This window comes from Protobothrops mucrosquamatus, unplaced genomic scaffold (genome assembly GCF_001527695.2).
Source record: "Protobothrops mucrosquamatus isolate PMUCROS unplaced genomic scaffold, P.Mucros_1.0 scaffold563, whole genome shotgun sequence".
Lineage (NCBI taxonomy): Eukaryota > Metazoa > Chordata > Lepidosauria > Squamata > Viperidae > Protobothrops > Protobothrops mucrosquamatus.
In genome coordinates this window covers 222,761-236,553 of record NW_015386866.1, presented here as the reverse complement: position 1 = coordinate 236,553, position 13,793 = coordinate 222,761, and the positions used below count along the sequence as shown (strand labels likewise).

The window sequence follows — 13,793 nt, the reverse complement described above, 5'->3', positions numbered from 1 at the left end:
AATGAATTTCAGGTATATTTATTGCTATCTGGTTACTCTTCATAGTAATTTTCCCCAGCAACTTACAGCTAGCGCTGTACCAAAATAACTAAAATGTGGGCAGGTTTTATATCTTGGCTGGGTAATGCTGTGAAGCACAGGGTAATGCTTAAAGTCCCTAGTGAGAAATAGCCCATGTATTCCAAACATAAGATTTTTAATAGCTAAATTTTCCAATGAAGTTTTGTCCTTTCCAGCATTTGAAATCATGTGTGACTTTAAGAGCACAAAAACATTACACTGATTGAATCAAGTGTGGCTTTATGTCATATCTTTACAAAGAATTGATAATTTAAAAAAAACACAAAAAAACCCCCTCCAATGTGGCTTGTTAAAAGTCTCATTTCGATCCACTAAGTTTTCATTTTAGAGGATTGCTGTTCTCTTTTTCTGAAATATCCAGAAGCTTCTGGTTATATCTTATGAGTGAAATGGATATATAGGTGATAGCTGTTATCTCAAGGTCATTAGGGTGTTGTTCATGAATGTGTGAGGGCAAAGCTGTGTAGAATCAGGTCTGGAAATACTGGCCTCACCTGCATCTTTTCTTCCCTCTTTTTGCTGAATGAACAGCTCATACTCATACTCACTTGATGATGTTTCTGGACCTACTTCACTCAGATCATGTGGAAAGCCATCTTTTATCTTTAAACTTCCCACAATAGCATTTTGAAATTAGAGAAATCTCTCATTTTGTGAGGATAGCTCTCTCTATGGATATAGATATATAGATATGTGGATATAGATAGAGCTATTCTCATGAAATATATATTGCAAACTAACAAAATACAAAATAAATTTTGTAAAATTTATTATTTTTATGCAGGCAGCGGCATAAAAATAATAAAAAAGTTCAGTACAAAATATAAATACAAACCTTTCAAGTCTGTAACCAAAATAAATTGTTTCTATCCCTATAGAGACTTAAATACAGTACCTATATGTCCTATAGACAATGAAATAATAAAACATCAGGAGGTAAGACAAATATTTATATGATTTTCTTATATTCATATTCATATAATCAGTATCATGCTATTTGGGGCAATCTGTTATTGAGTTTTTTGAATGTACTGCTAAATGGAAATTATAATCGAAGTAAGGGAACTTTAAACCCAAATGAAAAAGAAATACAAAAATATGAAAATAACTCCTACTAAATAGTATTTTCAAACATGATTTAAAGATTGTACTGAGACATATAACTAGCATTAGATGGGATTTCCAGGTATGGGAAATCTTATCTTAATAATGTAGTTCTTTCCCATTTCTTTCATTCCTCACGTAATGTTGCAGTTGTCAGAGAGAGTATCATCTATATTAAATGCATATAAATAATATATAAAATGTAATAAATTAAATTTTAGTAATGTTGCCAGGCTTTGTCTTACAGGCAAATAATTGTTATGAATTACATGGGGTTTTTTGCTTCTGTGTACATCGAAATAATTATATTTTTTTTTTTAAATTTAGGTTTTTAAAGATAATTGCTGCAAAAGAGAAGTACTCAATTTGCAAGTATTTTGTAAAAATTCACCAGCCTGCACTGCAAAATTATGTCTAGGGCGATACCAGGTTTGTACTCCTATATTGTAATGTCAAGCAAGTTAAAAATAAATGCTTCTAGAAACTGAAATCAGTCTTTCCTCACTTTTTTTATCAAGTATCTTTTTGAAGAAGAAAACAATGTCAGAAAATTGCAATTCTTTCTCTATCCATTGAAACTTTTTGTAACTCATTCTCAAGATGCACAGAGAAGTTTAGCTTGACAGCGTGAACAAGTTCTTCCAAACTTATTGTTCAAGTACATGAAAAGATTAGAATTTTTCAGAAATCTGTTCTGTATTCCCCTTCCTATCCATCTAGCTAATGCTGAAATGGAAGTTTAAGCTACATTATTCTATTCTATTGAGCTAGATGTTTGTCCATTGAGTTAATCAGGAACTTAACGACATTTATTATACTGAGTACCTTTGTTTTGCTTTTATTTTGTTCTATAAATGAGCAGTTATGCTCCCCGCTATCTCTGGGTGACAAACTGCATATATAAAAAGCAGTGAGAATAGTAGTCAAGAATAGCACTCTACTTCACTGTCCTGCCTAGTTTTTAAACAAAGTTGTTTTGCGCATGAAGACATGCAGGCTAAATAAATAGAGCAGAATAGGGATCTGGTTTGGGAACACATGACTTCTAAGTAGTTTGAGAATGCAGAAAACCCTTTGACTCTGCAGTAGAAGGAAAAGTAATTTGCTGCCCAGGTTATCTTCCTTGAGGCCCACCAGATTCCCTGTCCCAAATTTAAAAATAAATAGGACATTAGCATGCAGTAATGCATCAGCTTTCCCCATAGAACCCCTGCCCCAAAGATGTGTGGCTGCAACCTAAAGCTTTGCTTAGAATAAGGCCTCTCCAGCTTAGGGAGGGGAAAAGGTAAGCTGAGATAGAAGAAGCATCAAGAAAAAGTAGTGACAAGGAGAAACTGCCCTTTCTTCCTTTAAAAAATTTGGTGTTGTCAGCAATTATTGTTACCTTGGAACTTGCTATAAATTAATGTCACATATGAACATTTTTAAAGTTACCAGTCCTAATAAAGATTCTTGAGGGATCCCTGTATTCTTGTCTCTTCATATGTAGGAATTTTCATGTATCTCTACTGCCGTCTTTCTGTTTTTTGCCAGAAGAATGCAGTCTTTTGCTTAACAGAATTTGACTTAAAATTCTTTTGTGAAAGTTGAAGTAAAACTATGTCTGCCATTGTTATTCACATAGATTTTAAAAGATGAAACAACTCTAAAATATATAGAATAGGACAGAGGTTTTCAAACTTTTTCAGGATACAGAATCTGTTAGTTAAAAAAACAATCCAGAATCCCTGATCAAGAGACAGAACTCTAGTGATAGAAAATCAGCTGCATCCAAGTGAACATTTTGTTGTTGTTAATCTCTCATTGAATGTCTTAAAGTTCTTATAGAACCTTAGAATTCTGTGGAACAGTTTAAAAGACCCTGTCTTCTTTTTTTAAAACTGGCAATACTCTGAGAATTTTTGAATACTTTGCTGGGTTTTTTTAAAGGAAGTTGATAAATTCCACTTAGACTAAATTGTTTGTGAGACTGAATATCTTCCTCTGCCTCTTTCTAAATATGGCGGTATAGGCATGAGTATCACTCTTCCATCAATTTATTAAAGACTTAGGTGTAGCTTAGGTGCAATCATTTTACTGTTCACCATAATCGTTTTCCTAACTCATTTCTTAATTCTAAATGTATTCAGATATTATGGCTAGACTTAATGGTATTAGTTGTATTCTTGTAAAAATCCTTTTTATGGTCTCCCTGCATTTCTTTTATGCATTTGTGCTTTTTTTTGGTTCTTGTTAAAAATTTCTATTTTCTTTTAATCCTTATATACAATCAATGTCCTGTTGTTGCTTTCTTCCCAAGCTTTAATTTCCCGTCAGTATTCAAATTAACATTTGATATTTATAATTTCCAAGCTTTAGGTAACCAAAGTTTCCCTTATCTCAACTTCTTCCTTTTTCTATTTTCATAACAAAATCTAATATTATAAATACACATCTTATCTATTTGAATATAGTCTTATTCTGTTTTCTAAAAGTTATCTATTTTCCACCATATTAAACCATCTAATTAATAATACAATATATCCTCTAATACAGGGGTAGTCAACTTTGGCTCTTTTATGACTCGTGGACTTCAACTTCCAGAATTCCTGAGCCAGCCATGCTGGCTCAGGAATTCTGGGAGTTGAAGTCCACGAGTCATAAAAGAGCCAAGGTTGACTACCCCTGCTAATAGATCAAAACCATTATATGTATTGTCTGGATTAACCAATAAATCAGTAATATACATAATTGTTTCGTTTAGGTCTAAATTTTTAAAAGCTCAGATACTCCCTGTCTTTTTCTGGTAATATCTATTATCTCATATTAGGCAAACAGAATTCTTATTTTCAACTGATTTCCAAATATTTTATATTAGGTGACCAAAATTTCCCTTATCTCAACTTCTCCCTTTTCCCCTTTTTAATACCAAAGTCTATTAGTCTTGTTACACATCTTATCTATTCAATTATAATGTTACTTTATTTTCTAAAAATTAACTGTTTTCCACCATATTCAACCCTCTAATTAGTAATATGAAATCTCCTCCAATAAATTAAAACCCTTATTTTCTTCAGCCTTACTCTGACTTGCTTTCTTTGCCAACTAACCTTTCATGTCAGTGCTTTTGAATCATCAAATAGTTCTCCCTCTATTATTATATATATTATTTGGAATAAGAAAGACCAGTTGGTTGCAGTTTTTTTGGAAGAACTAGCCCATTTGTATTTATTAGATCGCTTCCCTATTACTCCTATTTCCCACAATTGTCCTGATAGGTTTATCTTCCATTCAATCTGTTGTTCTTCCTTTTCCTCAAATTTCTTCTGATTTTTATAAAAAGTCTTTTCCATTTTCAGTGTTGTCACTCCCTTTTCTGATTTTTCCATTGGCTGGATCTGTTGGTCAATTGAGTCCTCTGTCTTAGTATTTAGTTGTTCCACTTCTCCTGTTATTTTCTGCATTGTTAGTTCTTTGGTTGTAGTCAAGATCTGGGTTTGTATATTTAAGCTGGCATCTTGTTCCTTTATGTTGCATCTTATTTTGTCACAAGCTGAAAGAATACTTTCGTGTATTGATTTCAACATGGAAAGGATTTTTTCCTGATCTTCAGCATCCGCGGCACCACGATGGCAAACCGGAAGATATGTATAAGCTAAAAATTATTGACAAATATAACAAAGATGTTTTTACTTACTTGATAACAATAAGAACTATATTAGTCTAATATGAGATAGTAGATATCAAGGGAAAAAGAGACGAAATATCTGATGTTGTAACTTGAGATTTATACTAAAGATTTATATTATTGAACTATTGATTAACCTAGTCACCACGTTGCTTTTTAAATACTTAATTGTAAAATTAGAAAACTAATAAAATATTATTTAAAAAAATAATTCTATTTTCTGAAAGATTTTTTCCTGATTCTAATTCTAAACCATTCTTTCAAAATTCATGCAATTCCTGTCTGTTTTGAATTTATGACAGTGTTTTATATTTGTAAAAAATATGGGCTATATGTAGAACCCTTTTCTGCAGAGGGAGTAAACTTGCTAAAATTGGTGCTCAGCATATGAAAGGAGTAAGGTACGAGGTACGATGGTACCAATAAACTGGAGAAGAAGTCTATAGCCTTAAGTATCATTAGTTCTATACTGAGAACAGCTTCCTCAAAGAATAATTAAAAAGTGGTCCAAGTATGCAAAATGATTTTGTAGCAGACTAAGAAGTGATTATAGTTTTACTTTGGGGGTATTTCAAAACCTCAAAAGCTTCTACTCTTTGACTTTGATATTTCAAGTAAATGCAACTTTTATAACCAGCAGATTAATCGGACAAGAAAAAAGAGGTTTATATTTGCTTGAAGGCAGAAGGATTGATGTCACAGTTCATAAGTAGAATCCTAGAAGCTATGGCTTTTTCTCTGCATATTATAGCAATCTGTCTAATGTGGGTAAAATCAATGCATTATTCTACTTTTCTACTTACAGGATCACCTGCAACAGTGTTTGTTTGAAACTGTGCAGTGTACTAATGAAGGCTGTCATGAAAAAATTGTTCTGAAGGATTTAAAAGAACACCTTATTCAACAATGTAACTTTCGAAAAGAACAGTGCCAGTACTGTAAACAGCCTGTAATATCAGTTAATTTAAAGGTTAGATTCAACTAAAATGTTTTAAATTATGTATTTTAAATGACATAATTTTATTTTTACAATGCTATGAATTATATATCAACAAATCCATATTGGAGAAAGTTTACAGATTACTATCTCCTATCTTGAAAATAATGAAGGCACTCTGGACTATGCTATCATCTATAAATCACATAATTTTGAAAATGCAAATTAGAAATATTTTGGACACTGGTTGAAATTCATAGGCTGCTAAAGAGCTACCAACTATGAGATGCTATCATTTCTGTATCAGACCTCATTAGAACGGCAAGGAGTAGTTCAAGTTGTCATAACTTTCTCAGATGTTTCCTGAAATGTTTTTGTATTCCTGTTTCTTAAGTATCAAATCATTGTCATTTACAGCAGCTTCAGGCTTTTTGCTGGGTTTTTTTCAATCAGCAAGAGGAATACAAACTCTGCAACTTTTATGGAGTAATTTCTAAAAAAAAACTAGAAACATATACCAATTAGTTTATTGCTAGTTGTTCCAACATATTTTCAAATAAGGACCATTTTCTTCTGCTTAAGGACAGCAGAAAATGGAGAAAAATAAAGCAAGAGAAACCAGTAACTATAATGGACCCTTCCCTAGTTCTTTGGAAAGTAAAGGCTTGGAAGATCAGAATTGCCTTTAAACTTCTGTCACTCCAACCTTAAGGATAAAGGTAGTGTTAGTACTTAGGGTTTTGGTTTCTTGTCCCAGTTATCTTAAAGGGCTGACATCAGCTTTGCAAATCTGAAAGTTCTTCTTCCCTTCCTTGCTGTTACTTTCCAGAGAACTATTGACGGTCCCTTCTGAGTCCCTTCCCACACATTCATTCCTTCAGTGGGCTGAGATGGCTCTTGTCTAACCACTACCTTGTCTAATTATTGCAGCTCTTCCTTCTCCTGTCCCTAAGTTTATTCTCACAGTCCATTACAGTAATATAATGATGAAAGATTAGCAGTTTTAAATTGTCTTTATTTAGTATACTAATTGTGATATCAATTTTCTGACACTTTATTTTTATGTAGCCAAAATGCACCACCAAGCTAGAGGTGTGTGGTTGTGTAGGTGTTTGGCCAGCATGAGGGTGAGTTTGTGCACACTCAATCGGCATTATATGCTGACTGTATTTGAGGGAGAAGAAAATGGAATAACCAGGAAGAAGACATAGCTGTTTGGCTAGAACATGAACAGAGACTCTACATTGCCACATTCTGCTATTGTCCATTAGGCAAATTCAATATCCACAGACAGAATTTTTGGAAAAAGTGGTTATTCAACTGCATTCCTTCCGATAATGTCAATAATCCCCCTAAGGGACTGTTTTTCTGATCTGTGCCTGTTACTGATTCTATTAGGACTTTAAATGAGCAGTAGTAAATAAATATTTATTTACAATCATTTGTATGCCGCTTATTTTTACAAATTAACAAATCTCTTTATTGTGCTTGTTAATTGTCATCATCACCATATTCCAATGTATTTTCAGACTCATGAGAAAGTAGATTGCCCAGATTATCCCTGGATTTGTCCCTATGGCTGCATGCAGATGATTCTGATGAAAGAGGTAAAATATTATTTTTGGCTCATTAGGAGAAGAATTATAAAATATAATACAATATTTTAATAACAAACTATGCCTAGTTTTACTTGTTTTTATCTGGTATACAAAGAACTGAATTTAATCTTAGCAATGTAATTCTATATTTCCATAAAAGTATAATGTAGTATTAAAATTATTATTAAAATTGTAAATGATCATTGGACAATTTACTTATTCCAAGGAAATTGTCTAATTTTTACCAAAGTTTTTATAGAAGGTAAAAATTATTATTATTAACCCTCTTTCTCCTACCAAAATATTTCATTAATGCCTACCTTAATCTGTGATTTTTACAGGCAGAAGAGCATGTTTTGATATGTCCTGAAATGGAAATTGATTGTCCGTATAAAAAGTGTGGCTGTCCTAAAAAGGTACTGCACAATAAAACAGACATAATTGGTACTACAGTGGAAGCAGACTTTCCAAAACACAAAAGGGAACCAGTTAATCATTGAATATGTTTCCAGTCCTCTCTGAAGTTTGTGCAACAGTGAAGATTTTCCCAATATCCTAATTATTTTTAAACCATACTAAGAAGAGAATGTATTAATCAGGGTGCTTTCTTAATTATCTATTATATTTGATATAAGTTATACATCTATTTTTTGTAGATTAAAAGAAGCAAGCTTTTAGAACATGAGAATATCTTCTTGAAAGAACATATGCTACAGATTGTAGATAAGAACTCAAAGCTGGAAGATCAGGTAAAGTGCACATTCTTGTAAATTCCCAAAAGTTGTTTTTTAAAAATGTAAGCTGTTCTGGGAATAGATGTAGAATGAGATTTTGAAACTGATTTCATATCTCATGGAGTACCATCATAAATGTGTAAATTTGCTTTAGTGTATTTGCATTTCACTTTCTTTATCTTCCTTGGGGCATTTTTAGTTGTTTCCATCTTGCTACTGATTAGACCAAAACAATTTTATTTCTGTAAGCTGATTGCATCATGTTTCCTCAGAAGCATATAATACAAAACCGACCATTGCAACAATTCTTTTGAAACAAGAACTTTCAATGTTCTCTCTTGACCAAAAGTTGAAGACAGATACTGGACAAGATGAAATAGAGCCTAATGTGTTCCAGAGGATGATTGTTTTAATATCTCTTTTAAATACCAATTCCATTTTCATAAGTTCTTGTCTCAAAAGATATAAATGATTTTGACCTGACCAGTTTGGAACACTAGTTAGTTTGTTTTGATCAATGACCAAAACTATTACAAGGTAAAAAATAAATGTAAGAAATACATTTATTTGATGTATTATTGGATGAAAAAGATAGAATATAGATATTTAAATATAATGTATTGTAATCAAATGGCAATATAAATTCTGGATTAATAATTCCACCACAAATTGACATCCTTCAACAATTGCTTCTGAACAGAATTTAGTATCCTTTTTTCTGATTATTTCAGAAGAGAGGTTTACTAACAGAAAGCATTCACTTCTTCTTCCAGGAGTATTATTAAAATAAGGTACCAAAATTACTATATGGGACAAGATAACACAATAAATTGATTCAATAGATTCTTTTGCCAGTAGAGGCAGTCTTTAGGGAGGCACTGTTTTGCTTTAAAGAACTACAAATGGCAAAACATTAATTCTGGCTGAATGATTAGGGATACATCTCTCAGAATTAAAATGGGACTATAATAAATGGTCAAAATAAGACAATCCTCAAATTTACTTGCTGACCTATCTAGGATAACTTTTTAAGAAGCCACTGAAAAAGCTAAAAACTCATTCTCTTCTTTTTGGAATATCCTGAGTATAGAAGTATTTGCCTCCTTTTCGTATTTTCTGAACTATACCAAATGTTTGGCACTGAAGGTTATCAAGAGCTTGAAATAGATCCTACTGAAAAAGGCAGTCCTGGGTGAACAAGTAACCAGTTAGTAAGTAAAACTGAATCTTGAGAGAATTTTATGAAATATTATACAATATATTAAGACTAGAGATCTTTCTATAGTGACTTCTCCCCACACACTTTTTTTTGCATTACATGAGGAAAAGATGCATATTCCTTTATTTGCAGAAATATAAATATCTTACACATAATTTGCATGGTGCCATACATTTTTGTAATGTATTTAAATCTTGTCATTCAATTCCTCTTCATAAGGTTGTATTTATCTAGTGTTTGACAATTCTGAGACAATATGAGTATTGTGTGCAATCAGGGTTTGAGTTTCTTCTGACATGTCAAAAGATGCAATTACTTGAATGATTTTAGCAATGGTTTTGAAAAGTGTAATGCCACAACAATACATATTGATTTCAGTTCCTCTTACAATGCAGAAATTATGAATTCCCCTTACTCTTCAGAACTGTATTAACTACTCTGTTTTCTGTTGATTAAAAATTACTATGCTTGTAGCATACACCAGAAAACCTTTTTCTAATTAAAAGCAAATATTTTAGGCAATATGGTTTTCTGAGATGTGACTGGAAATTAAAGTAGTCAGCAGATCCTATTGGTACACAAAAGTGGGAAGTTATATCCTTCCATAGTAATTGAACAGTCTGAGTATCTTCTGACTCAGGATCCAAATGCAGTCCTTTTTCCAGGCATTTTGTTCCAGAAACATTGCTAGGCAGTTAGCAATATAGGAAATTATTACAGCTTTAGAAAGCTGCACGGTGTGGCTTAAGTTTGACAAGATGGTCATAATTCTATTCAGGAAAATGTAAGAATGGAGGGCAGATCAGTAAAAGAATCTGAGATGTCTTGTTTGAGTCAAAAATAGGACATAGGGGATGTTACAACTCTCCTTAGGTGAATTTTTCTTAGGCTTTCTATGAGAGATGTGAATTACAGTTAGTCCTCCACTTACAACTGTAATTGAGTCTGGCAATTGCAGTTGTAAGTCATGAAAGTCATAAAGCAGGTCATGAGATGTGTTAAGTACCTTTTATGCAGTCCATCATAACTTTGGATATTTGCTAAGTGACCACTCTAAAGTTAAGGACTACTTGTAGTTGGCTTGTTATTTGGTACAGCCAACAGATCTACGGTAAGTGGTATATATTTTGTGTTTGTATGTGTGACTGCTGAGGCAAATGTTTGAATACAGCTCCTAACCAAGATGAGCATAAGTTGGGGAAGTTTACTGTAGGCTGTATGTAGTGTTGCTGCATGTATGTGTGTGTGTATGAGTGTGAGAATTGTTCTGTTTTTAATTGCTTACGCTAACATATTTAATCTTTCACTTTGCAGATTTCTGACCTTTATAAGAGCCTTCAATATAAAGAGATAAAAATCTTGCAACTATCAGATATGATTAAAAATTGTGAGAGAGAATTCAGACAATTTTCACAGCTATTTTGCAAAAACAGCAACCTGCTGGCAAGCACTCAGGTAAAATAATTCTTTCCTAGTAGCTTCCTTACCTCAGTGGAAAATCAGTGAGAATCTATTTGTGAGGAGATTTTAACTTTGCTATAGCTGATGCATGAGATTTTTAAAAAATTGTTTTTGTTATATATATTCTGAAAACATTGAATAGTTTTAATGTCAGTAATATTTTATTAATGTAGTATGTTTTTTTGTCTTTTCAAATTTGTGTTCTTTTATCAAACTCAGATGTCCTAGTCATATCTCATTAACTGAGATGGTCCTTGATATAAGTCTGTAGCTTATGTCATAAATAAAAAATAGTAATTATGCATCTTATTCCTCTATGGAATGTCAGAATTTCAAAAATGAACCAAATAGTAAACAAACAATTGCCTGCATTTCCAAGGAACTGCTACAGCAAAAAAAATGAGGGAGGAAAAGGCTGGAGGCTCAATTTTCTTAAATCTCCAAAAAGAGTTGTATGAAAGAACAGTCTTGTTCCCATGTCACAATACTATTGTAGAGGGCACAACAGTTAAGAGCAGTTAGAACTTAACACTTCTACCTACTCAACTCATATACGATATTACATTCATAGATCGCCAAGCTATCTGTAGGAGTTCAGGTAAGGAATGCAACACTTTCAGCTTCTTGAATTATTCTTTATTATGCAGAATACTAATACATGTAGGATTTCTATTACATTCTCTCCTTCTGAGATGTAGAGAATTTTTATTTTCACCTAGTTAACATTTTGAACAAAGCTCACGGAAAATGTTGACTAATCTTTTCTGCTGAAAAAAAATTATTTGGAAAGATCCCAGAAGGAAGAAATTTTGTTCCTAATATATTCATTGAAGGTTTAATAAAGATATTAAATAACGCTAGTTGCTATATTTTCATTTTATTTTAAAATCATGTGCCTTCTCTTACCCTCCATCAACAATGCAACTGAAGACTTTGGCCATTCACATTGATAAAAATACCTTCCTGGAAACACAAGTAAGACAGCTGGTACAAAAGACACATCAGCAGCAAAGCAAACTGGACCTGAGAACACTACTGGACACTGTTGATAACCTAAAGCAGAAAGTCGCTCTTCTTGAATCATATGATCAACGTCTAGGTATTATTTTTTCTCATAGATCTGATTGGCAACCCCAAGTAGAAGTCAGTAAAGAGGATCATGCAGATAACAGCTCTCAAACTTTTGCTTTAGTCAGAGACAATTCCCAGTTCTTGAAGTATTTCTTCAGTTTTTGTTGTCTGATTGAGTAATATTGATCTGTCTGTAGATGCAAGGATCCACTTTTGTGCACCTTAAATCAAAGACATAAAAGCCAAAATGGGCTGTGCCCTCTTCTTTACAATAATAGGTTTATCAGTTAACTATATATTAATTCACTTGGGATCAGTCCAACCTAATCAACAGATTTGTTATGGGAAAAACTGCTAGATATTCCCCTTGAGTTCCTGTAGAGATTAGGGATAGACAGGTAACAAAAGAGGACACCATACCCTAACCCCCACTCAATTTCCATGTGTGTGAGAGAGAGGGAGGGAGGATAGATAGCAGGAACAAATAACTCTTTTGTGACTACCGTAAGTAAAATCTGATAATCTTGGATTTGAGTTTACTCTTATTGGTTTCTTTTTCACTAAATATGGGATTGTTCTCTACAATTAAGAATTTTTTTCAGGAGAGACAAATTTTAAGTTGCAGAGCAGTCATATCCATATATAATTAAAAAGGAGAGAAGCTAACTTACTACCAATTCTAAGTAGAGAGTTGGTTTCAATCAATAGAGTAAATTGGGTCTCAAAAAAAGCAAATATTCTTCATACAGAAAATTGTGTGATGGATTCTGAATAACCGATATAAACAATAAGATATTAATTTGGAACATTTATTTTGAAGTAATACAAATGCTGATTTCCAAGTCTATATGTCATTCTCATCCCAACCCCACCCCACCGCCCAAAAAGCCACAAAGAGCAAATCCTGAAATGTACCTCTCTTACACCTCTAGTTGTTCTAGAAGACTTGGCTACCCAACAAGATGCTCTCTTCAAAATGCACAGGGCACAACTTAACAAAAATGAAGAACGGTTCAAGATTTTGGAAGGAGCAAGTTACAATGGAAAATTGATCTGGAAAATTATGGACTATAAAATTAAGAAGAAAGAAGCTATAGAAGGGCACAGCCTCTCCATATTTAGCCAATCTTTTTATACCAGCCACTGTGGATATAGATTATCTGCCAGAGCATATTTAAATGGAGATGGCTCAGGACGAGGAACTCATGTTTCATTGTATTTTGTAGTGATGAGAGGAGAATTTGATTCATTATTACCATGGCCTTTCAAGCAAAAGGTTACACTTATGCTTCTGGATCAAAGTGGAAAGAAAAAACATATATGTGAAACTTTCAAAGCTGATCCTAACAGCAGCAGCTTCAAAAGGCCAGAAGGAGAAATGAATGTGGCTTCTGGGTGTCCTCAGTTTGTTGCACACTCTGTGTTGGAAAATGCAAAAAATACCTACATCAAAGATGATACACTCTTTCTGAAAGTAATGGTAGATTTGACTGATCTTGAGGAATTGTGAAAGCACCCATTGTAAAACAGAGTGAACACTTGCATGCTGTCTGGATTCTTTCAAATCTATGAAAGCTGTTCTGTGGTCTACCAAGCTGTTTTTTGTAATTTTGAGACTGTTCTATTTTTGTAGTTTTAAAATGTTGTCTTAATAAAACATGTTCATGGTTCAGAGTGAATTATAAACATCCAGCAAAATTTGATATTGTGATTATTATTATGCTCTATTACTGTTTTAATGTAATGACTGAGAAAGCTTTAAATGGTTGATTATGTGGCATCAAGTCAGTGTTGACTCTTCGTGACTACATATATCTTATCCAGGACAATCTGAGCTCAACCAGATTCAAGTTTCGCAATGATGTGCCACTGTTTCTCAGTGCAACAGCATACCTCCAGTCCATCACATTCTGGTTGACAA

At 33.0% G+C, this 13,793-nt stretch overlaps 1 protein-coding gene across 1 annotated transcript in view; it reads left to right on the top strand.

The window, feature by feature from the left end:
* The window catches only part of TRAF5 (TNF receptor associated factor 5), a 21,302-nt gene extending 7,741 nt beyond the window's left edge, over positions 1 to 13,561 (top strand). The window contains exons 3-11 of the mRNA XM_015817212.1: positions 960 to 1,017; positions 1,513 to 1,614; positions 5,658 to 5,822; positions 7,319 to 7,396; positions 7,729 to 7,803; positions 8,044 to 8,136; positions 10,655 to 10,795; positions 11,732 to 11,900; positions 12,805 to 13,561. Of these exons, the coding sequence (XP_015672698.1) occupies positions 960 to 1,017; positions 1,513 to 1,614; positions 5,658 to 5,822; positions 7,319 to 7,396; positions 7,729 to 7,803; positions 8,044 to 8,136; positions 10,655 to 10,795; positions 11,732 to 11,900; positions 12,805 to 13,382 (1,459 nt within the window). The 3' untranslated portion in view covers positions 13,383 to 13,561. The remainder of the gene's footprint in view (positions 1 to 959; positions 1,018 to 1,512; positions 1,615 to 5,657; positions 5,823 to 7,318; positions 7,397 to 7,728; positions 7,804 to 8,043; positions 8,137 to 10,654; positions 10,796 to 11,731; positions 11,901 to 12,804) is intronic.
* Positions 13,562 to 13,793: the final 232 nt, after the last annotated feature.